Source organism: Mixophyes fleayi, chromosome 9 (assembly GCF_038048845.1).
Source record: "Mixophyes fleayi isolate aMixFle1 chromosome 9, aMixFle1.hap1, whole genome shotgun sequence".
Lineage (NCBI taxonomy): Eukaryota > Metazoa > Chordata > Amphibia > Anura > Limnodynastidae > Mixophyes > Mixophyes fleayi.
The window spans coordinates 108,971,467-108,996,342 of NC_134410.1; the positions used below are offsets into that span (position 1 = coordinate 108,971,467).

A 24,876-nucleotide genomic window follows, 5' to 3' on the forward strand; every position below is an offset into this window, starting at 1 on the left:
TAGACCAATGACGTCTGGACATAAAATTTTTATCCCATGGTCTTTCCTGTATGATGTATGTGTTTAAAAAAACAAAAACATTGCACTTTAATATTCTCCCTCCACCTTGAAAACAAGCACATTCTGTATGTATATGCCCAGATTGAAATGTGTGAGGAACAAACATTATCCGTTATGCTGACCGCCAAAACAGAGTCAGGGCATCTGCTACAACCCAGAGGCTTTTCTCTGCGCTCTCCCAAAAAAAAAAAAAAAAAAAAAAAAAAACTTTTTTTTTTTTTTAACACATACATTGTGCAAAGGACAAAATGTTTGAATACAAGCCATCAATCCTATACATCTGACAAGAATAGAAGATACAGGAGGAGACTATGCTCCCTGCTGTGCAATAAACTCACTTCCAATCTATTTTTGGTCACGGCTTTTAAAAAGGTCGGTCAAGAGGTTCACTTACCAGTTACAAAAATGGAAATCATTCAATGGCTTCCTGGCAGCAGTGTTTATGTATCCGACCTCCAAATGTGACATTGCGTAAAGTGTCAGTGTAATATTATTTTATATTAGTCTAGTGAAAATTGAAGTCCATTTTATGGTTCATGTGACTTGTATTGATTGGTGAGTAAAAAAGAAAGTACTCCCATCTCTGATACTTCATTTTATAAAATGTATTGCTTTTGATGGTATATATTTTTTTTTATTATAAATTCAATTATTGGGTAGCACAGTTATGTTTTTATGGGCATTTTATTTTTACCTCAACAAAGCAAGCAGCTCCCACTCATATTAATCGTTTCCATAGCCTTACAATATTTGAAGAGGACAAGTCCCGGTCATAATCTGCAGTAAATACATGCAAATACGGAGAGGAATATCTCTTGTGCAAAATAACTTATGTCCATTGGTATTTCTGACCACTCCTAATTATCTACACATGCCTGATTTGTTAACGTGTACCTTATACCCACCAACAATGGAGGCAGCCATTTTGTAAGCTGAATATATGAGCAGCCTCTCATTTCACCAGGAACTTCTGACACTGAAGCACAAGGCACTTTGAGCCTTTTACCTCAGTGATGGGTTGTAGAGAAAAAACAGTCGACAAAATGGCTGCCGCCTGTTCTATGTAGGCCAAAGTTACTTTTTTTTTATTTCATACAATAAGCCGTCAGACTCCAAATTAAAAACTACATTTTCCCCACTGCCCTCTCAAGATAATTTACAATTGATTAATCTGAAATCATCTGTCACAGAGATTGATGTCATCTATTTACAAATTCTTCTTTGTTCTTCTTTTGGAAAAGAACAGGTCTGAATAAACTATAGTCACACAGTTTGGACCTTGGAAGGGTCTTAATAAAAATATTGTGGTAGCTGAGCAAGCACAGTAAGGTTTGTTATGCGAATCGTAGGTAAACAAGGGTACGGGGGGGGGGGGGAGCCCCCTTTAAGAAGCAGAGTCTGAAGCTTCGGAGCTGTCTTTGACGTCGGTGCTCTCTGTGGCTTCACTGACTTCACTCACATCCTTGCTGTCCCCGCTGTCTTCTGTGACATCGCGTCTACCAGCATTACCTATGCACTTCTCATCTCGACAGCAGTCCCCCACGTGGCCAGACCGGTTGTCAGATTTATTTTCAATAGAGCTCAGAGGCTGAGGCCGACTCTTATCCTTCAATTCCAATGGTTTTCTCAATTGCTGTAAGAAGTTAAATGAAATAAGTGCTGTAGCATCATCATCAGATATTTATATAGCGCCACTAATTGCGCAGCGCTGTACAGAGAACTCATTCACATCAGTCCCTGCCCCATTGGAGCTTACAGTCTAAATTCCCTAACACACACACAGACAGGCAGACAAAGACTAGGGTCAATTTTAGGTAGCAGCCAATTAACCTACCAGTATGTTTTTGGAGTGTGGGAGGAAACTGGAGCACCCGGAGGAAACCCACGCAAACACGGGGAGAACATACAAACTCCACACAGATAAGGCCATGGTCGGGAATCAAACTCATGACCCCAGTGCTGTGAGGCAGAAGTGCTAACCACTGAGCCACTGTGCTGCCCGACGAACATATATTTAATTGGAAAATTATTTTCTAACAATAAAATTGAAATGAAAAAGTTTAGAGAGAAAAGAATCAGCTGGCAAAAGAAGAGGGTCTCCTGAAACATTTGTGGGACCCCCAGATCTACGTAGCAACATGCCGTTGGCCAAAAATGCATAGATATGGCCGATCTGTTCACACGGGTCAATTAGTAGTTCTTGCCAACATAAATTACAGCATGCCCATTAAAAGAAGATCAGTCAGGTTAGGCTGGTCTTTAAGAGAACAATGTTGGGGACAGTTTGGTTACATATCACCTGATCATCACCCAATGTGTAACCAGCATTAAAAACAGAGCTCAGTCAACTGTCCCTAACAAACCAATACTAGAACGGTCTACGTAATACAGAATTTCTAACCTCGTCAGCCATTTGAGTGAGATCCCGCTTCATAGCGTATGCATCTTCCCCATCGGCGTAATACTTGGGTTCCACCTCACTGATCCTGTGCAGGAAAATAGTGAACAAGTGAATTACTATGGAAAATACAAGTCAATTTACAAACATTGGCTTTTATATAAAGCACACGCTAAAACTAAAAGGAACTTATTTCTGTGTTGCTACAGTGCTCCCTCCATCTTTAAAGACTGTCAAAGCTGGAAATAGAGCGACAACTGCATTACAAAGAGGTTGGTATTTAAAGGAAGTAACACATTGTAATGTATTTGTTCAGAGGACATACCGGGTGGTATGTGATGGTGGGGTTATAAACTGGAGCCTTGTATTTATAGCAATTAAAATGAGCAGGAAATTCATAATATATAGATTGTGCAAAGTTAATTGAAGCATTGACCATATGCTTCACTAAACCAGTGCCATAATATGGCCAAGTCACCATTGAAGGGGGAATTTATATTACAGGTAAGATTAGTTTACATCCATTGTCCTTCGATAAGACAACAGATCTAGACCTGAGCTTATCTGTTGTGACATCCAAGTTGAATGAAAATAAACCAATGTGCCTAGATGGTAAGATTCTCTGAAGGTCGATTCTTGAAGGATATTTTTAAAAAATGGATTTACTTACATTTTCTATAACACTAATTGAAAGTCACAACTCTATTATTCAAGTCGCAAAACACAATTTTTATTTTATTTCACTTTTTGGTTCCCACCTTAGTTCATGTAAAAACTAAATACAGGTGTATATTGTATGGTGATCTATATTATCTATATTATTTTCTAATTGTCTGTATAGTATATAACATTTAATACTCACTGGAAATTCAATGTGTTGGAGTATAAATGGAGAGCTGCTCGATTGCTGAAAAGGTAAAACAAAGAAATAAAAAAAGTTATACATTAATAGAATAAACATACGAAAACTCCCATTAAAAGGTAAACAACTGTACTCGGTGTATAAAGTGGTTGCTATATTGCTTGAAACTGGTTTTCATATATTTATTTTCTAGCCAGACTCCATATATTAGTTTTTAAGACTGCCAAAAATTAGTAGAAGACAAACAAGTGACCCAAATATTTAGAGAACCATAGCAACCAATTAGCAATTGACCTTTAATTGTAGAGCAAGTTAGACAATGAAAGCAAGTTAGCGACCCAAGGTAAAATGTTGGGCAGCACAGTGGCTAAGTGGTTAGCACTCCTGCCTTACAGCACCGGGGTCATGAGTTCACTTCCTGACCATCTGTGAGGAGTTTGTATGTTCTCCCCGTGTTTGCGTGGATTTCCTCTGGGTGCTCCGGTTTCCTCCCACACTTCAAAAAACATACTAGTAGGTTAATTGGCTGCTAACAAATTGACCCTAGTCTGTGTCCCCGTCCGTGTGTGTGTGTGTGTTAGGGAATTTAGACTGTAAGCTCCAATGGGGCAGGGACTGATGTGAGCGAGTTCTCTGTACAGCGCTGCGGAATTAGTGGCTCAATATAAATGGTAATAATAATAGGTGACGAATCCAATAGACATCAGTTTTACCTACATACCTTTTCCGAACATGCAAAGACACATATTTGGCATTGAAGTTCTCGATCATGGCTCTGGAAGCCTGGTCCATCAATTTCTGTGCCAGGCCAAGTCGTCTGTGTGAGCGTTTCACAGCCTGGGCAAAGGTAAAGGGAACAGTCAGAGATATTTTTTAGTTATTGCAACGACTGTGCTTCTACAATAATGACTAAGTGGTGATAGGTGAATAACCAGCCACATGCCTCCCAGTCTCATCACAACCAAAACAGATTCCCTTACCAATGAGGTGATATGGCCATGTGGAACATCATCTGGGTCTTCTTCCCTGCAAACAGACAATCACTTTGAGGACACAAATGTCACACACTCCAACATGCAGTTTCTAGAGTGTCCTGCTACTAGTCTAAACTGATTAATTCACAAATTAAAACACTTGGGGAGAGAAATACACAAAAATAAAATCACAAGATATATGGCATGGTTGAATAAATAGTAAAGATGCATATGGTTCCCTATGTAATCTTTTCTTTCCTGTAGGAAGTGCTACCACATATCAACATAGCTTAACCAGGGGCTGGCTGGCAAATTTTAGCAAAAAAAAAAAAATAAAAAAAAAAAATGCAGGTAGCCCACTATAGGACTGACCCGGAAGATGCCCCTTCCCACACTGCTCATTTCACCTAAATGATATAACACAGCTATAATAGGCCCCCCTTATGTGCAGCATGTCATAGTGCAGTGTGCAGATAATGAGGGGCAGACAGAAGAGTCTCCCTCTGATATCTAGAGCCAGATGTAAGAAATTAAGGGTGAGACCTATTACTGTAATAGGGGAAGAGGTTGTGAGCGTGGGTGGGCGATAATCATTTAATAGTGGGTGGGAAATATTTATTTATTGGAGCAGGGCAATTTCATGGTAGGAACTATTTAATTTAAATAGCAGGGTCATGGTAACGACTCAATTTAGGGTGGTGTATAACGACATGATTTAATTAATGTTAGGTGGGATTATTCATTTTTATGTGGGTTTGAATACCAATTATTTAATATTGGGGATTTTTTTAGGCGGAGATGTGTGTATTTATTAAATGTGAGTACCATTAATGTAATGTCAAGGCATGAAATGGTTCACTCACTGCTAGACTGAGTTGAAGTGAGAGCTGCACAATCTGCCAATAATAGCTGGGCTGTATGCCCCACTCCACACACTACTGATTGTTAAGGGTCAGGTGTGTGCACTACTGTTAGATGCAAGCAGCTCACCCTTAATAAGCAGGACATACATCATCAACATTTATTTATATAGCAGAATCCGTAGCTCTTTACAATTGGGAACAAACAGTAATAATACAATACTGGGTAATACATACATACGTAGTGGTAAGAAGGCCCTGCTCGCAAGCCTACAATCTATGGGACAATGGTTTGATACACAAGGGTAAGTGCTACTTCATATTGAATATTTGTCCAGCTAGTATGCAAAGGTTACAAAGTATTTAGTGGGCTATGTGCTCAGTCACACAACTATGTTGGTCAGAGGGTTGCTGTCTTGTGTAGAGGGTGGTAATAGGGTAATCTAGGGAGATTGAGATGGTGGTAGAGGAATACTATAAGCTTGTCTGAAAAAGTGGGTTTTCAGAGAACTATCCAACTATCCTTGCAGTTGGGACAAAGTCCTGACTGAGCAGGAGAGTCACATAAAATTGTGACTGCCCCCACAGAATCAGGACAGTTGGCTACCGTTGCACGTGTTTTTGAAGGGGATGGGTAAAGTTGCACTTCCTAGCGCTATCTCAAGTTATAGCCATGTCGATTGCAGGCATTGTGGCGGTGTGGCATGGAAACCCCCTGCTGCCCCTCTAGAAGCCCTGCATTATTGTATTCATATTGAACTCTATGTGCATAACAATTGAGAGCCTGGGAGACAACACAGACAGCCTTATTCCAGCACTAATAATAGAGGAGCCCCCAAATATGGCACCATCCTCCGGATTCATTTATAAACCGCAGCATAGGATTCAATTAAATTGGGGTTGCCATGTATAACTGTCAGTAAGTGGCCAAGATGGGGATGAACTTGTTTATCAGTTTAATTTTCTTGTCTGAAAGTTATCAATAACTCATTAACATAATATCTAAAATGAGTTATATATACAGTAAAGTTACAGAAACGATCTAAATTCATTCTAAAACTTACATTTTTGCCAAGACGTAACCAACAATTTTTCCATTTTCATCTTCTGCAATGTATGACAACTGCCAGGGAAAAAAATAAAAATCAAATAAAATGCAATTTAGATGGGAGATTACAGTTCATTTGTGTTTTACATTTTAGACATAATTGGGGAACAAGCCTTGTCACATTTAAAAGACAAGGAAACTCATTGCAAACTGAAATATTTTAAAGCGCTATAAGTAAATCCTCAAATAAATATACAATGGAATTTATCATACTGAATGTATCTTAGATAAGGGAACCAGTAAGGAAGTATCTCTTATCCTAGGTATTGTACATATTCTGTTCGTAAGATATACAACACTGCAATAAGCCTATCAGTATCCAAATTGTCAAATAAAACGTTTAAAATTGTGCTTTATTTTATTTACTATGAAGACAAATCCAACTCTGTTAAGGCCTGTTGTGGTGTGGATATATATATATATATATATATATATATGTGCTTGAAAGGATCTCAGCTAAGTCTTGAACCTTTGAGGGACTGTAATATATAAAATAAAGCTTGTAACCTATTATTATTACTTTAAAAAGAAAAAAATAAATAAAAAAAATTGCTGCGACCACATGTCAACCTACACTTGCACTACCGTGGATAGGGATGGGGAAGGATTTAATGGAGAATACAGCATCCAATTTAAGCTGTTGTATTCCCACTGCTCCCAACCTTCAGGAATAGGGTCACTGGATCCATCATCATCACCATTTATTTATATAGTGCCACTGATTCTGCAGCGCTGTACAGAGAACTCATTCACATCAGTCCCTGCCCCATTGGAGTTTACAGTCTAAATTCCCTAACACACACACACACACTAGGGTCAATTTTGATAGCAGCCAATTAACCTACTAGTATGTTTTTGGAGTGTGGGAAGAAACCGGAGCACCCGGAGGAAACCCATGCAAACACGGGGAGAACATACAAACTGCACACAGATAAGGCCATGGTCGGGAATTGAACTCATGACCCAGCACTGTGAGACAGAAGTGCTAACCACTTACCCCCAAGACGGTTTACATACTTCTGCTAGCATAAAGAAACACTAATAAAAGCACGATTGTAACACCGGTGATTAAAGGGCTTAATGGAAACTGGTCTGTGTGAAGTCTAGATGTCTAAATATCACAACAAAACATTTTCAGACTGCTAATTGGCACTCCATCGGCAAGCTCATAAAGACAAACCTGAGGCCAGGACAGTCCATGGTAAAAGTAATACTTCATCTGGTAATTCTCCGGCAAACACAGCAAATTGCAATGCTGCATATTCATAAGGTCCTCAGGCTGCAAAAGAAAAACAGGTGAAAATGTTAGTATACTATTAACAATGACAAAGGTATAAAGAAAGACAGCCTAGGACACTGCCAATATAGCCAAACTACTACTTATAAACTACATACTAGGGTAATGATTATGGAACTACAAAAGTAAGCTTAATGGACAAATGTATATGTTTCATAGCTTTTCCCTGCATACCGTACACAAATATATTCAAATTTAGGTTCACTATTTTTTGGACCATCAAAATATGAAATTAGAAACAAAGAATTTCAGGGTTGTGGAAACCGCCTCCATAGAGCAGGAACAGAGAGCAGTTCATAAAATGTAAGAGATTTAATAATGAGGTGTAAAGTAAAAAGTAGATGAAGAATAATGTAAATTCTGAGAACCTGAATAAATAAACTTTAAGAGAAACAAAAGAATCTGATAATGAATAATCCAAACTAAAATTGGAATATCATGAAATGCAAATGATATATAATCTGCTGAATTTCCACAAGTCTAACAGCGGCGTTGTTCATTCTGTTTACGTCAGTTAATCTTTGTTAAACACTATGGGCCTGATTCATTAAGGAAAGTAAAGCAGAAGAATGAGTAATTTTGAACCCTGGCAAGACCATGTTACAATGCAAGGGGTGCAAATGAGTTTATTATTTTGCACATAAGGAAAATACTGACTGTTTTTTCATGTAGGACGCAAATTTCGATAGCTTTATTTTTACACTGATATTAAAAGTTGATCTAGGACATGCTCTACACCAATTATAAATCTGCCCCAACATTTTAAATGTACTTCCCCCTTCAATACAACATGGTTTTGCCAAGGTTCAAAGTGCTCCAGTTTCTTCCCACAGTCCAAAAACATACTGGCTGTTTAATATGTGTAGGTTAAGGTTTATGTAATGCCTACAGGTAGGACACAGGTAATTTTTTAGGTGTGGTAGAGAATTTAGAGAAGATCAATTGGTGCAGGGTCTGATGTGAACGATAACAAATCTCTATAAAGCACTGAGTAAAATGTTGACAACGTATAAATAAAAAGATAAATAATTCCTAATTAGATCCTTCTCCACCCCAGTGGCTGCTCCATGCACCTGTTTTCCAGGGGCTCTGTGGTCATCTCAGGTTCCTGAACAAAAACCGAAGCTGTGTGAGCAGCAAACCAATCACAGATTGTAGCTTCTGATTGGTTCTGCTGCAGCCATACAATCGCTATACACCGCTACATTCACTTATGGGTTAAGCGTTTGTCAATAAGTAGTGGTGTTTCAATGCAGGCGGCTGTTCATAGCTCCCAGCAGTTTTCTCTTAGTTGGGCCATTACTAATTTGGATTTGATAAACCATCCCCTCTGAACCATGCATAGAAAATCAATTCCAGTTGGGACATGGGGCAAGGTGTTACTGACTGACACATTTTGAAAGATCCACAGGCACTAATTATTTCACTTGTGACCTGAAATACCTGCACTGTTAGCAGTCCCTGAGGACTGGGTTTGAGAAACACTGGTGTAGATGGAAAACGTAGGACTCAAACTTCATTCATAGAGCAAAAAGTGTGTGAACACGTTTGATGCACTCAAAAGAACCCAGTTGTCACAAGCATAGCCTTTCATATCCCTATCCCTGGCAATACAAACAGTGACTTTACACCTGAACAATTCATTCTTTGGGTATCTCCACATGAAAAATACAAAAGTGTGAGAGAATTCTCCCCGGAATCAGCAATAATTAATGGAACAAAGTGCCAAGACCTGTAGAACCTGTCTGAAATGATGCCTGTTTACTTCTGTATTCAGACAATGATTCCCGAAGAACTGGAAGGAATCGTGCTGCCAGAAACCTTTCAGCAATGAAGTAGGCTGGCAATAAGAACAATTTGAACATGCGGCCAACCCAATCAGGAACCACTTTCAGGTATATCTCCCATGCATAGAATAGTTTCACAGTAAGTAGTATGGAAGGCCATGGATACAGCACAGAAGTGCACTCTACGGTAGCATGGATTACTTTGCAGAGGAGGTGATCTACTAAATAGTTGGTATTTTTAAACATGCGATAAAGTGTTACAGGTGAATAACTTAGATTTTCATTTTAGCTTACTCCAACCATGATATAATAGCTACAACATCAAACGACACTAACTGCAGAGTCTGTGAAAGTCTAGGTAAGGGACTTTGTGCCAAATCATCCATAGATTTTGATCATATACTCTGAGAAGCACTGAAAATAGCCAAATCTCGGACCTGTATAGTTCCCAAAATTATACATACACATGAAGGATAAGATAACAAGTGAACTGAGAATCTGGGTACATAATGCTGAATAAACAGCTTGTAGAATTTGAATACACAAAGTGCGAACATAGCAAATCTGTTAACTGTCCAAGTAAACTGATTTAGTATCATACATATTGCAATTACTATGAACAGTACAGGTAAATGATTTCGATTTACCCCCCATGTCCATCTAGACCAGTGATGGCTAACCTGTGACACTCCAGGTGTTTGTGAAACTACAAGTCCCAGCATGCTTTACCAGCTATCAGCTAGTTATCTACTGGCAAAGCATGCTGGGACTTGTAGTTGCACAACACCTGGAGTGTCACAGGTTAGCTATCTCTGATCTAGGCCATGATTTTGGTGGACCACTAGTAAACAATTATTTTCCCTATAAAATTATGGTGATACAGATCTAGATTGTTACTCTATGAATGACCCCATAACCCACCGACAGCAGTGCATGATGGGAGAGGGTCATGTATGAAACACTCCCCAATCACCGAGCAATAAAGTCCTGCCAAACACAATACCTGGTGGATTTACAAAGGACCTGAACCTGCCCTGGAGGATCACGGGAAAGCAGCCATGTTCCCCCATTGCACTAATACATATAAACTAAGGGCTCCCAGGACAGATTTATCATGTTAATCAACTACGAAATCAGGTTGCATCACCGGGACAACTGTAATGACACCCCCGGAGCCCCCACCCATATACACAGCGCTAATTGCCGGTTACCCGTGCGTTCCGGATATTCATGGCGGAGATCTCACTGTCACACGCTCTATTTCGCGCAGCCGCCGACTCGATCACGATCGACGCTAAGCGACCAATGAGAAGACAGCAGGACAGAACGGCAGCCAATAAGGAACCAGCAGGAGTAGGCGAGGCCCTTTCACGGAGGCGTTTGCCGTTCGCAGCGTAGTTATTCTGATTGGTTGTAATGACAACGAATCACTTCTCAGTAGGCGTGTCCATCTGATTTGATCGACAAGCCGTAAAGCGAGTTACGTGTCTGATGTTTGGTCGCAATTACACGTTACACTGTACTGACGGTGTTATGTCATTTGGACCTGTGTGATTTCCAATGTCATGTTGGGTCATAGTTTCCGATATTTCCATACATACCAGTCATGCTGTGCTTCTGGTCACATCACTGTGCAGTGTAGGCAAACCTTGTTTCTCTGTCATATATTACATTTATATAGTTGTGCTATATATGTGTCTATTTTTAATAAGATGGTTAGGGAATTTGATAGGCTTCCCTAAAAATGCATCTCTTTAGACAGGGAAACTCAGGATTTGTAGAGGGGGGGTTTCCACACCACGCCACCAGTAGGCGTGACCAGCATGCATGGGGGCGTGGCTATAATATTAGACAGGGCTTGGCTGCTCTCCAAATCTTCCTTTCCCCATAATATACACGGGCAATGCTGCGTGCACTACTGTTAGGTGCACGCAGCTCTCCCTTTTCAAGCAGAGCCGTGTGAAGCGGGGGCAGGGTCCAGACACCTAATTATACAGTGCCCCAGGCTTGGAGGAGGGTTTTCAGGCACTAAACCTCCCCCCTCCCTCGGTTTGCCTATGTTAGAGAAAGCTCAAAGGTTTGGAGGCTCTGGGAAAGTCTTTTTATATGAGGGAGGGAATTCAACAGTGTGGGTGCAGCCCAATGGAAATTAGAGCAGATATTGAGTATGGATGAGATTTGCAGCTCTTTGGGCAGAGCAGGGAGGTTGACACAAGGGAAGAGATGTATGTGCCAGTTGCGGGTCTGGGGGGGGGGGGCGATCAGGGCATTTGCCCCACCTAGCAGCAGAAAGCCTACCTTTAAAACAGGCAGTAATTAAACAATACTGGGTAATACATACAGAGAGGTAAGAAGGCCCTGCTCGCAAACTTACAATCTATGGGACAATGGTTTGATACACAAGGATAAGTGCTACATCATATTGAATATTTGTCCAGCTAGAATGGAAAGGTTACAAAGTATTTAGTGGGCTGTATGCTCAGTTTCACAACTATGTTGGTCAGAGGGTTGTTGCCTTGTGTTAGCGGTGTAGAGGGTGGTAATAGGGTAACCTAAGGAGATTAAGAGGGCGGTAGAAGAATACTATAATCTTGTCTGAAGAGGTGGGTTTTCAGAGAACGCTTGGAGGTTTGAAGACTAGAGGAAAGTCTTGTGGTGCGAGGGAGTGCAGCCCGAAAAAAGTCCTGTAACCGAGAATGGGAGAAAGTGATGAGAGTGGAAGAGAGACGCAGATCATGTGCAGAACGAAGGTGTTGAGTTGGGAGATATTTTGAGACAAGTGAGGAGATGTATGCTGGTGCAATTTTGTTGATGGCCTTGTATGTTAGTAGAAGAATTTTATATTGGATTAGTTGAAAAACAGGCGACCAATGTAGAGACTGACAGAGTGACTCAGCAGATGTAAAACGATTTGCAAGTATAATCAATCTAGCCGCTGCGTGCAAAATCGATTGTAGGGGCTCCAGTATGATTTTGGGAAGACCAGTAAGGAGGGTGTCACGAACACGTTCCCAGCTGCCGTGACTTTGGGGTGTTTGCTGTATGAGGTTACACACGATTCCAGCCCGCAGTCTCTCTCTACCTATCACACAGGTTATAGACCTACTGAATCGACCCCAAACAGAGCTAACACCCCCACACACTTCAGGTTTGCCACCACCTATTGAATACGGGCAATAGGACCCCAATATACTATCCCACACTGACACACAAGGCTTCTAGCTACCACAGGCTTACAAGGCAAACACATAGTTAACTCTTCACACCTCCAGACTGTTACACAAATGTAAATACAAGCACGCACTAAGCTTGTTAATTAAAGGTATCAACAAATCCCACACCAGCATTCAAAGGGTTAACTTGGTCGAGCTATTTCTTCTTAACAGGCTAATGGATTCGTTAGAATATCAAGAACGCAACATATTAAATTATAGATTTAATATACAAAAGTACAGGTCATTCAGATATAAAAAATAACTAATAAACAATAAATTGACATAACATACACAAGCAAAACAGTTTAAAATAAAAAGGATTAGATTCAGAGTATAACTTACATCGAAGTGGTATATTCTGGCAAAGGGAAATTAGCTTGGAAGATGGACAGTTTATCAATGTGAATTGATTTCCCAAAAGTGACAATTTGCTGTACCTGGTCTCAGCCTTTTAAAGACACTTCCACACCTTTTCCTATCCCCAGGGATTGTGGCCTGGGACACTTTTTTCCAATCACCATTTGCATGTTGCCTGATTTACTAACCAATTCTACTATGTGACCTAACTTTTCTGGGGAGCGTCACACAGATCTAATTTTATTATTAACAAATCCCCTATGAACTTGTCCATTTTTTTTATATCAAACACACCCAGATACAGTGTAATCGTAGAGATTATGCTCATTTCCTAAACTTCTCTGTGGGGCAGAATTCAGAATTTGACATATGAGTTGCCCTTCATCATGCCATGAAGGAATATGTGGTTGATCACTACTTTTATTGATTTTAAGTGGCATATTTTAAAACTGAATTCTATTTGTCTATATAAAGTATAGCCAAGTTAGCAGATGGGCTCTGTGATCCAGCCACCGTGCTGAGCGGTTCCTAAAAGTCTATTCAGGTGTCAAACTCCATCCCAGGTGTCGAAGTCGTATAATTGGATGAACGAAAGTATATTGGTTAATATTGTTTTATTGGTCGATTGCACTCAGTATGCCACGCTACACGTGGCATACAGCGATCGCAAGGTAAAATACGCACGTACACACTCGCATTACAACATTTAGTTATTTATGTAATTCATATTCATATTGGTTCCGTTACACAGTCATTTATGAGCAGTTAGTATTTAGTTTATTATTAGTTTATATAATATGATTATATGTACACTTCAGTGTTATTTAAGGTTCAGGTTATAAGAAAGGTGTCATGTCTAGTATCATATTAAACCCCTATTCACCAGCAGCTGTCCGGTGCATTCGGTGAAGAGATCGCACATTGCATACTCTAGTTATTGATGTTAGGGAATAAACCTTTAATATGATACTGACCATAAAATGCTAATAGACTAATTGTAACTGGAGATTCAGGCGGGAAGAACAGAGCTCATCGCCTGGAGAGATGACCCCCATCTTTGGATTCCTTAGATTGAACCAGCCTATGACCTGTTTACCCTGGACCCATCTGATATCTGGACCTATAGAAGCAAGCCACGTCATCTCTATTGTTCACTCTGTAACACTGTCTGTATATATAATCATAGCTGCACCCCCCACTAGCCTCAGTCTACTCTGATCACAGTATTCAAGGGTGAATTACTGTCCACTGGTGCCCGTGGTTAGCGCAGCGGTATGTATGTATCTTTTGGTATTGGCTGTACTGTATCTTAATATAATAATGTATTGAATTGTTAACTATTTACATCTGCTAAAATAAATCACTGTGTGCGTTGGAAACACAATACAATCGCCTATGCAATGCTTATTTGAAAACTATAGAATTACTTCAATACGGGCCAAGCTATATCTCACAGCAGGGGCTCTTTGAAGCTGCCACAGGTGACACTCCTATCTTCTCACACTGGAACATACAACAGACTTTCTGTCTTCACATTTTATAATTTAATAGCTCAATTTATCAATAGATTCATTTGATATAACATATTTACACTGCAGTTATGATTTATCCCTTATTCCCCACAATTATGTCATGGGTTAACCCTTATAAATAACTAAGTTCTCTATGTTCACGACAGAGAGTATTACAATAGTCGATGCGGGAGATGATGAGTGCATGAATGAAAGTTTTTGCACAGTCTTGTGTGAGATATGTGTGTATTCTGAAAATGTTTTTTAGATGTATGCAGCATGATGTAAATATAGTTGATGTCTGGAATAAAGGATAGTTGCGAGTCAAGGATTACACTTAGGCAGCGAGCTTTCCGGGTGGGTTTTATGATCATGTTGTCAACAGAAATAGAAATGTCAGGCAGGGGGATTCTATTGTTGGCTGGGAATAGTATTCTGTTTTTGAAAGATTGAGTTTGAGTTGGTGAGAGGACATCCAAGATGAAATGGCAGAAAGACAGTAACGCGAGACAACACAGATGGTGAGAGATCAGGAGAGGATAAATTTGTGTATCATCCGCATAGAGATGATACTGAAATACAAAGGAGCTTATTAGTTTTCCTAGAGAAGTGGTGTAGATAGATAATAGCAGATGACCTAGGATTGATCCTTGTGGTACTCCAACTGATAAAGGAAGCGGAGTGGAGGTGGATCCAGAGAAATTAACACTGAAAGAGCTATTAGATAGGTAAGATGAGAACCAGGATAGGACAGTGTCTTGAAGATAGGGATTGTAGCGTCTGTATGAGGAGAGAGTGATCAAGAGTGTCGAATGCAGCAGAGAGATCCAGGAGAATTAGAAGAGAGTAATCACCTTTAGTTTTAGCAGTGATCAGATCATTGACAACCTTGGTCAGCGCAGTCTCTGGAGTGTTGAGAGCGAAAGCCTGATTAAAAAGGATCCAATAGGTTCTTTTACAGAAAGGAAACGTGTGAGGCGAGTGTAGGCCATTCACTAGAGAAGCTTGGAGGGGCATGGGAGCTGATGGGGCGGTAATTTGAGAGAGTTTGGGTCAGAATTTTGTTCTATTTAGAATAAGCTTACATCCCTTAGGATGTAAGCTCGTATGAGCAGGGCCCCCTCCCCTCCTGTCTCCATACCTGTTCTTCCGCTCCGTCTTTACTGCATATGACTAGCCGGAGTTTCTGAAGTATTGGTACTTTTTGTTCATTGTTCTGTATAGTTTCACCCTGTATAGTCTACTGTTAGTACTGTGTGCGGCGCTGCGGATACCTTGTGGAATCTAACAAATAAATGATAATAATAATAATAATATTAAGTGTAATCACTGCATAATTGAATAGTGCTGGAAAGATACCAGTAGAGAAAGATAGATTACAGATTTTAGTTAGAGGTGATATGAGCACACGAAACAGGGACCTACCAATTTGTGAAGGTATGGGATCAAGAGGACAGGAGGTAGAGTAGGAGGATAAGAAGATAGTCACCTGTGTATAATTACAGAAATCCTGAAAACATGAGCTGTTGGGGGTGCGTGAGGACTGGAGTTAAGAAACTCTGCTTTAAACTAAGTTACTCTCAAGGGGGATCTAATGCAGCACAATGTCCCGTAGTAGCCTTGTGATATGTTCAGCACCTAAAACATTGCTATGGAAACATTGCTATGTTTTAGGTACCGTAATAGCTGGAAGCGTACACATCGGCACATCACCTTGGGCTCCAATGGGACAGCACTCTTAATTAAATTCCCCCTAAATTTAATTCTTCATAGTAAAATACTTAAAACAAGTAAATAAGAACATTGGTTATGGTGCATCTATCCATATTATACAAATATTTTAAAGATGTGATACAAATGATAAAAAGAAGTCATTCATGTCTGTAAACTCCTCAAACCCTAGTACAGTGATGGCTAACCTGCGGCCCTCCAGGTGTTGTTGTGAAACTACAAGCCCCAGCATGCTTTGCCAGTAGATAACTAGCTGATAGCTGGCAGAGCATGCTGGGACTTGTAGTTTCACAAAACACCTGGAGTGTCACAGGTTAGCCATCACTGACCTAGTAGTTACATGGCTTTGCATGAACATCTCTTCTTCGAACTTCACCTAATTTAAGACCACACAAGGATGTAAGAATAAAAAGCAGAAGGGGAGGTCAGATGAAGGGTTTATCTCTATCACAGATGAGGTCTCTGTGTACCAAGGGACGTTCCAACCACTCCCATTGATAACAGCGCCTTACTCTCTGCCACTCCAGTGACGTCCCTTAGACCCCGCCCCCTCTGCACGCAACAAATCGACCACCGGGGGTCGCTCTCCACCTCCTTCCTACTGCACCCTCGGACACACGGAGCGGAGACCCGCGATCCCCCTGTCACACCTGAGTACAGTGACCGAGGTGAGAGCACAGGACGGGTCACTGGCCAGGACTCAGCCCGGCCCTTCTATTGGCCAGGCCTAATGTCGGACTGGAGAGGGGGGAGGGAGCAGCGGGGGAGGGGCGCGGCGGTTGGGAGCTCAGCGTGCTTTGCCGCCCATTTTATTCAGTGCAGGAGATATAATGACTTATCCTTAGTTAGATGGATACTGTATAGTAGCAATGGACTGTGACAGTGTAACTAGTAATGCATGTCCCCTAGCGTGTAACTCGCCCTGATAGTGCATCTTAGCCAACCACAGGCTTTGTTGTCAAACTACAACTCCCACAATGCCTTGCGCCCATGTGTCTGACTGGGGGCTTGGTTTTTTTAATCTCCCCTACAGGTGTTAGATTTAAGCAAGATCATTGAGAACTTATGTTGTTACTGGTAATAATTATGTGAATTGTACAGATTTCTGTCATGTTAAGTTATACATTAAATTTAGCATGGATTTTAGAAGGCAATTAATACAATTATTAGAGTAAAGTTGTACTACTGCTCTTCACATTTACTTTCCACAGCAATTACCTGGGCTGATGTAATTATCTGGAGTTAAAAGTGTTTCTTTAACGTGTTATCAAATTTAACGCAGATTATTACAAAGGGAAATGTAGCAAGAAAAGTAGTCTGGCTTGCGTATATATATATATATATATATATATATATATATATAGCGTAAATCCATTTACTCAAGAACAAAGTATTTTTGCAGGCTTCTGGTTATCTTTATGCTATGTTCAATTACTAGTAACTTATTACTAAGGGCAGTGCATACATAATAATTTCCAAAATTTCATATCGCTCATTTTACTAGCCTGTATTTCTCAGTATTAGCCCCCTCCAATCGCTCACAGTATAAGTCTGTTAGCCATCCCCCTATTGCGCTCAGTTTCAACCTGTGCCCTCCATCCCATCGCTCACAGTGTCCTATTTCACACATTGCCAGCCTGCCCCTCCCCTCCCAAATCAGACTTGCCTCTCGGGAACTCCATTCCAGAGTGTGGAAAACTTACATAGGTTGGTGTGAAAGTAAAGGTGTTCCCACTTTTTCCATTAGATTTACTTGCTTTTTGTCCGTCTTACAGGATGGACTGGATAGGGGGGTTTGATTCGTATCACTCAAAGTCCAGGGAGTGAATGTATTCTTATATTCGGTGACTTTGCAGGGGAAATTTTAGACGGCAATGGTTTTAAAGGTAAGTTTTGCTTCCAGGTAAGGAACTTAACGTTCTTTACCTGGAAGGTGTCCTTCTTGCTGGCCATCGCATCAAGGAAATGAGTGTCTGAATTGGCTGCCCTACCTTTTAGGTCACCATCCCTTGTCTTTCCTGACAAGGCTGTTCTGTGCACCAATTCTTCTTTCTAGCCAAAGGTGGTGTCAAAATTTTATCTTAACCAAGATATTGTTATCCCAGCTCTAGGCCAGGACTTGGCATCCAGAAGGGAAGAAACGCTTCACCTTTTGGATGTAGTTAGGACGTTGATTTATGTATACCGATTGGCCTCTCAGCGTAGAACAGATAGGGCTCCTTGTTCTGTATGACGCATACAAGAGAAGATGGCTGGCAATGTAACCGATATATGCATGGTGGATTAAGGTTACCATCTGTCAGGCATACATGTCAAAGGGAGCTTCAGTGTTGGGAGATATTACAGCCCACTCTGCCAGACTGGCGAGTGCCTCCTGGCAGCGTTGCATGAAGCCTCGATTGAACAGTTGCGTCAGGCATTAACCTGGTCCTCCATCCATACCTTTACTAGATTCTGCAGGTTCAGTGCCTTTGTTTCAAAAGATGCCAGTTTTGGCCAAAAAGTTTTGCCCGCAGCAGCAGTGTCTGAGTTGTGCCCACCAGCTTGGGAACATTCCCATGATGAGCAGTGTCCCACGTATGCAATGAATGCGAAAATAGGATTTCTGTACTTGCTGTAAAATCCATTTCTCTGAATCGTTTGAGGAATATTGTGCTCCCACCCCTTTTATTTGTGTGTAATTTGTTTTTATTTAAATATTGAGAAGAATACAAACATGGAAGACCAGCAGCAAATGAAGCTTAATTCAATTATAGGGTCACATATAGGCCGATGGAGAAGGATGAAGAGAGGGAAGGGGAGGTGGAGGGAAATGATTTCAAGATGTATGAATTGTATTACAAGAGGAAGAATGCCCAAAGGGCAAAGTGCAGTAGGTTCAATCTCCCATATATTAGTCTACACCAGTGGTTCCCAAACTTTTGCAGTTCGCGGCACCCTTAGTGTCTCCAAATTTTTTCGAGGCACCCCTTCAAAATAATTATTGAGCAGTCCTGTTTTAGAAGTAGTTGGGTCAAAAAATTGTAATAAGTATTTAGGTCAGGACAGAAATACTTAGTTAGTTGTATGCAAAAATGCCCCCTCTGCATCCAGACACACTGCCCCCTCTGCATCCAGACACACTGCCCTCTCTCACACTGCCCCCTCTGTCACGATGTCCCCCCTCCTCTGCCCTCCCTCACGCTGTCCTCCTCCTCTGCCCCCTCTCACGCTGTCCTCCTCCTCTGCCCCCTCTCACGCTGTGTCCCCCTCCTCTGCCCCCTCTCACGCTGTGTCCCCCTCCTCTGCCCCCTCTCACGCTGTGTCCCCCTCCTCTGCCCCCTCTCACGCTGTGTCCCCCTCCTCTGCCCCCTCTCACGCAGTGTCCCCCTCCTCTGCCCCCTCTCACGCAGTGTCCCCCTCCACTGCCCCCTCTCACGCAGTGTCCCCCTCCACTGCCCCCTCTCACGCAGTGTCCCCCTCCACTGCCCCCTCTCACGCAGTGTCCCCCTCCACTGCCCCCTCTCACGCAGTGTCCCCCTCCACTGCCCCCTCTCACGCTGTGTCCCCCTCCACTGCCCCCTCTCACGCTGTGTCCCCCTCCACTGCCCCCTCTCACGCTGTGTCCCCCTCCACTGCCCCCTCTCACGCTGTGTCCCCTCCTCTGCCCCCCTGTCCCCCTCTCTGCCCCTCCTCTCTGCACCGCTGTCACCCTCTCTGCACAGCTGTCACCCTCTCTGCCACGCTGTGCCCCTCCTCTCTGCCCCGCTGTCACCCTCTCTGCCCCGCTGTGCCCCTCCTCTCTGCACAGCTGTCACCCTCTGTGCCATTCCTCTGCCCCGCTGTCACCCTCTCTGCCCCGCTGTCACCCTCTCTGCCCCGCTGTCACCCTCTCTGCCCCACTGTCACGATCCCTCACACTCCTCTGCCGCGGGCCACTCATAGAAAAAAAAAGAGAACACAAACTTACCAATCCGCCGGGGGCCGGGACCCAGCAGCCTCCTCTCTCCTGCAGCAGCTTGTTACTGACGTCGATATTCAGTGACAGCTGCAGGAGAGAGGAGGCTGCTGGGTCCCGGCCCCCGGCTGATTGGTAAGTTTGTGTTCTCTTTTTTTTTTCTATGAGTGGCCCGCGGCACCCCTGGGAGCCGCGGCGCACACTTTGGGAACCGCTGGTCTACACTAAAACTCCACCTGAGAATTTCGAGCCCGAGTCTATGTGGTATGACAGAGACTCCTTGAATTCAAGCAAGCGTAGCCATATCGCTGCATATTCAGGGACATTTTGGCCAGATAGGGTTACGTCGTCCATAAGCCTGTAGAGATCTATCCGTCTAAATCACTCCTGCACGCAGGAAGGCTTAGGAGACTGCCAATAGACGGGAACGACTGCTATGGCAGCGTTACATAAATGTAGAAGTAGGGATTTTTGTACTGAGAGGTGGGGACATTTTTAATACAAAATAGCCAGAAATCTGGCCCCTCTGAGATCTGGGAACCTATGATTTCGTCTGTGACTGGTTTCACCTGGCGCCAGAATGACGCTAATGCAGGGCACGACCACCAGATATAAAAGGGTTCCCGGTCCAGAGCCACATCTCCAGCATGACCCCGAGACACCTGGGTGCATCCTGCTAAGTTGGGAGGGGTACCTATACCAGCGAGAGAGAACTTTGTACCGCGTCTCCACCACAGTAAGACTAGAGGAGCTCACCATAATATATTGGAAAGCTTTGGGCCAAAATTATTCAGAGGTATGTCTCCCCAACTCTTTCTCCTTCATTCTTCTGGGGGACACTGCTACCGTGGGTTGTAGTTGAGGAGTGAGGGTGTTGGCACTTCACTAGTTAACTTATTACTTGAGACCTGCTGACAGACCCATCCCCTCTGCAACTCCCCTGTAGCTCCTCAGTGTAGATTAAGTGCCCAAGGAGTTGGGCTTCTTAACTGCTGGTGTAGATTATTAAGATTTTTTTCTTCTCCTTTCTTCATTTTTTTTTTTGTTTTAAGATAGAATATATTATAGCAGGCTGTGTATGAGGGTGAGAGCCAACAGGCTCTCACTCCCAGCGTGGATATGGAAAGTGTGACAGGCGGCTTCATTAGCCGTGGTCACACTTGGTGGTACCTGATGACCAGTGCTACCTTTGGGTATAGAGTGCCCCAATTCAGAGAGATGACTGCTGCCATCTTATGGTCCACTACCAAGTTCACCCTTCAGAGAATTTGGGTAAATTATTTACATCAAGTATTTGATGTACTGCAGTAAGACCCGATGGTGCACTTATATTATAGAAGTGGCGTGCATTGGGGGGCTAAGAGAGAGACGGTTGAAGCACAGAGGAGTGGAGCTGGATTTTAGAGCTCCCACCCCCCACAGAAGAGGGTGCGTTGGTATCTCCTAAGGCGCCAAGATCTGCCTGAGAAAAGTACACAGATACACTCACCATCTTCTGCTTCACTGCCTCTCCTGCTGCAGATTTGTACTAGTCTAGGAAGGCTAAGTGTATGTGTGTGTGTGTGTGTGTGTATGTATGTATGTGTATGTATGTATGTGTATGTATGTGTGTGTATGTATGTGTGTATATATATATATATATATATATATATATATATATATATATATATATATATATATATATATATATATATATATATATATATTTATGAGAGAGATGGCTAGATATGATATTGCCTTGTTGAATAGCAGCATATTCAAGACAGAATCGCTGCATCACAGAGTTGGCTGGGGCACAATACAATAGCATGCAACATGTAGCAAGATAGATCTTTTGACTGATAGTCAGAGATTAGATGTTCTCTTTTATAACCTTGTGTTGTATAATTGCTAACTGTCTCTGTATGTTCTATATCTGTGATTGTTTTCCTTTTATAATGTCTGATAAAGGGAAAGCACCAAAAGCAAGATATTTTTCTTACTCAAAATGCAAGGTAAAATTGCCAAATGTACAGCAGGACATAGATTGTGAGGCAGGGTCCCAGGGGGTACAGGCCCAGGATAGTATTTTGCTGTTAACGGAACAACCGGTGTAAGCTGTATCACTGGCACACTCAATGGGCACTCTAGTGCAGCTTCTCATCCGTCAGGCGGAGACTACAGCGATGTCTGAGTTCTCCTTCTACCTCGACAGGGGGGGGCTACAGTTTCAGCGGTGGAATTGATAGACTGAACAAGTTTTTAGACTCCCCGAGATCTTCAGTTCAAAACCAAACGTAAAAGGACAAATCATCCTCTTCCTTCGGTATCCGATTCGGAGATATCATCTGAAGAGGATGGAGAAATCCCTTGCGAGACAGACGTTCCTCAGGTGACAGATCTTGATGATTCTCACAGAAATCAAGACATTGAGGATCTGGTCCTAGCATTTAGAAGGACCTTAGACCTAGATGAGCCTACCACTGCGGATCAGGGTCTTTTTTAAAAAAATGAAGACGCACAGTCTGTTTTCCCCCTTCTTCTGAGTAACGGGAAATTGCGGAAGCAGGTTGGTCACAACCGGACCGCAAGGTAGTAGTTCCTAAAAGATTCAAGGCATTGCACCCACTACAGGTAGAACATGTTAACCATTGGCAACAGGTACCAAGGGTGGACACTTCGGTTGCACGACTGGCGCATCATACCACTTTGCCAGTCACGGACTCGGCTTCCCTTCAGGATGCTACTGACAGAAAAGTGGAAGGATTTTTAAAATTCATCTATGTAGCTACAGGAGCTTCTTTTAGACCTATGTTATCTGCGGCATGGGTTGCCAGGGCCATGGAGTCTTGGGCTGACCAGCTCGAGGCAGCGCTTCAGGATTCCGACCTTCTTCCCCTTGCTCTGCACCTAAAGGAGGCATCAGGCTATTTATATGAGGTGGCTCAAAATGCAACCTGAATGTCTTCCTCTGCGTCTGGCTCAGCGGTGGCAAAGAGACGGACCCTCTGGCTTAGATCCTGGGAAGCCGATGCAGAGTCAAAATGTTCTCGAGGTCTTTCCATATTCGGGATCGGTACTCTTTGGGCCTGAGCTGGATAATATCGCTTATCAGGCGACTAGAGGAAAAAGTACGTTCCTTCCAGTAAATGTACCAAAGTCTTGGGTACCCAGGTTCAGTTTGTTTCTCCAGCCCTTTCGGAACAAGAATCCCTAACACAGAAATAGTTCCTCGATAGCCCGGCTATCTCAAATTCCTGTTGAGTTTATTATCGCTGGGAGCGCAAGTTGATAAAATCAACCTGCCTTTCCAGTATAATTCCTCCTAGCTGCTTCACCAATTCACACTAGTGGTGCGGTTAGATCGCACTGCCTATCAATACTAATTATTAGCAAACCTTGCGATCTATTGGTAGCGCTTTGCGAAAACCCGGTTCTCGCATTCGGTATACCTGCCCTGTATACCGTCCTTCAGTTGGGCAATCCGCCTCGTCAGACAGCAACTGAGCACAATGAATAGTAAAACAGTGTATCTACGTTACAAAATCACACATTATACTACTTTTTGCGAATAAATCTTTGTGCGTTGGAAACACAAATCGAGGTTCGACAATCGTTATTGGTTAGCGACAATACGCACTTAACATTGGACTCCCAGCCTGTCTATCTCAGGAGACACTGTCGTCCCTTCACTGGTGGAGGGTTCAGGACCATTTGATAGTAGACAGGTCGTTGAGTCTTGGAAAATTGTCACGACGGATGCCAGTCTTCAGGGCTGGGGGGTTTCACTTCCAATAAATATTCTGAAGTTGAAGGCTATGTTAATCGCACTGAGGGGGGCTCAGGCTCTTCAGGGATTCCCAGTTCGCCTCTAATCCGACAGTGCCATGGCAGTGGCAAACGTCAACAAACTGGGAGAACAAGAGTGCCAGGGCAATGCAGGTGGCAACTCAGATCCTGGAATGGGCGGAACTATTAGTTCCCTCACTTTCGGCAGTATTAATCCCAGGCATGCTAAACTAGGAAGCAGGCAAGTCGACACATATGCTTGTTCGCAGGTGGGTCTTCCGGACCTGGACTTCATTGCGTCGAGACACAACCATCAGGTTCCCAGGTTCTGCTCAAGGGCCAGGAATTCCCTGGCGTTGGATCTAGACATCATAACAATGTGCTGGGAGTTCAGGTTGGGATACTTATTTCCCCCAATCCCAGTTCTTCCACGCGTTCTCGGGATGGTCAGGCAGGGAGGTCGGCCAGTAATACTAGTGGTGCCCGAATGGCTGCTCAAGGTCTGGTTGGCAGTGGGTCAGGGGTTTCGGTTACCTCTTTGTGACAACCTTCTCCTTCAGGGACCGTTTCGACACCAGGATCTGCCTCGAATGGCTTTAACGGCATGGCTGTTAAAGCCAGCCTCTGGAGGTCAAAAGGGCTCTCTTCCAGGGTGATGAACACTTTTGCGGGCCAGGTAACCTGTTTCTGCTTGTATCTACCACAGGATTTGGACAAACCTACGTTCGGTGGTGTGAGGGTAGAGACCGCCATACTGCGACTTTTTTAATCTACCTTGTCTTATGGCTTTTCTACAGCATGGTCTTGAAATGGGCCTCTGGTTGAGTTCCTTGGAAGTTCAGGTGTCTGCCTTATCAGTCTATTTTCAGTTGCGGTTGACTGACATAAGGACTTTTCTTCAGGGGGTGTTGCACATTTAGCCTCCCTATGTACCACCCACTGCTCCATGGGACCTTAATTTGGTACTTTCAATGCTTATGTCTCCTCCTTTTGAGCTTTTACAGTCAATGG

General features: G+C 42.7%; 2 protein-coding genes across 3 annotated transcripts in view; one reads left to right on the forward strand and one right to left on the reverse strand.

Annotated features, from left to right (window-relative positions):
• Positions 1-725: 725 nt before the first annotated feature.
• Positions 726-11,034, reverse strand: NAA10 (N-alpha-acetyltransferase 10, NatA catalytic subunit). 2 transcript variants are annotated; one of them, XM_075184844.1, is made up of 8 exons: positions 10,948-11,034; positions 7,443-7,541; positions 6,219-6,277; positions 4,301-4,346; positions 4,042-4,157; positions 3,321-3,365; positions 2,462-2,546; positions 726-1,693 (listed from the first exon to the last, which is right to left on the reverse strand). In XM_075184844.1, the coding sequence occupies exons 2-8, from the start codon at positions 7,527-7,529 to the stop codon at positions 1,445-1,447; spliced, it is 687 nt and encodes a 228-aa protein (XP_075040945.1). In that variant the 5' UTR covers positions 7,530-7,541; positions 10,948-11,034; the 3' UTR covers positions 726-1,444. The 2 variants fall into 2 exon arrangements, with proteins under 2 accessions (XP_075040945.1, XP_075040944.1); XM_075184843.1 differs by lacking the exon at positions 10,948-11,034 and adding an exon at positions 10,558-10,663.
• A 5,673-nt stretch (positions 11,035-16,707) lies between these two features.
• The window catches only part of EMD (emerin), a 32,419-nt gene continuing 24,250 nt past the window's right edge, over positions 16,708-24,876 (forward strand). Inside the window, exon 1 of the mRNA XM_075184845.1 lies at positions 16,708-16,828. The gene's annotated coding sequence lies outside the window, so the exon portion shown is untranslated. The remainder of the gene's footprint in view (positions 16,829-24,876) is intronic.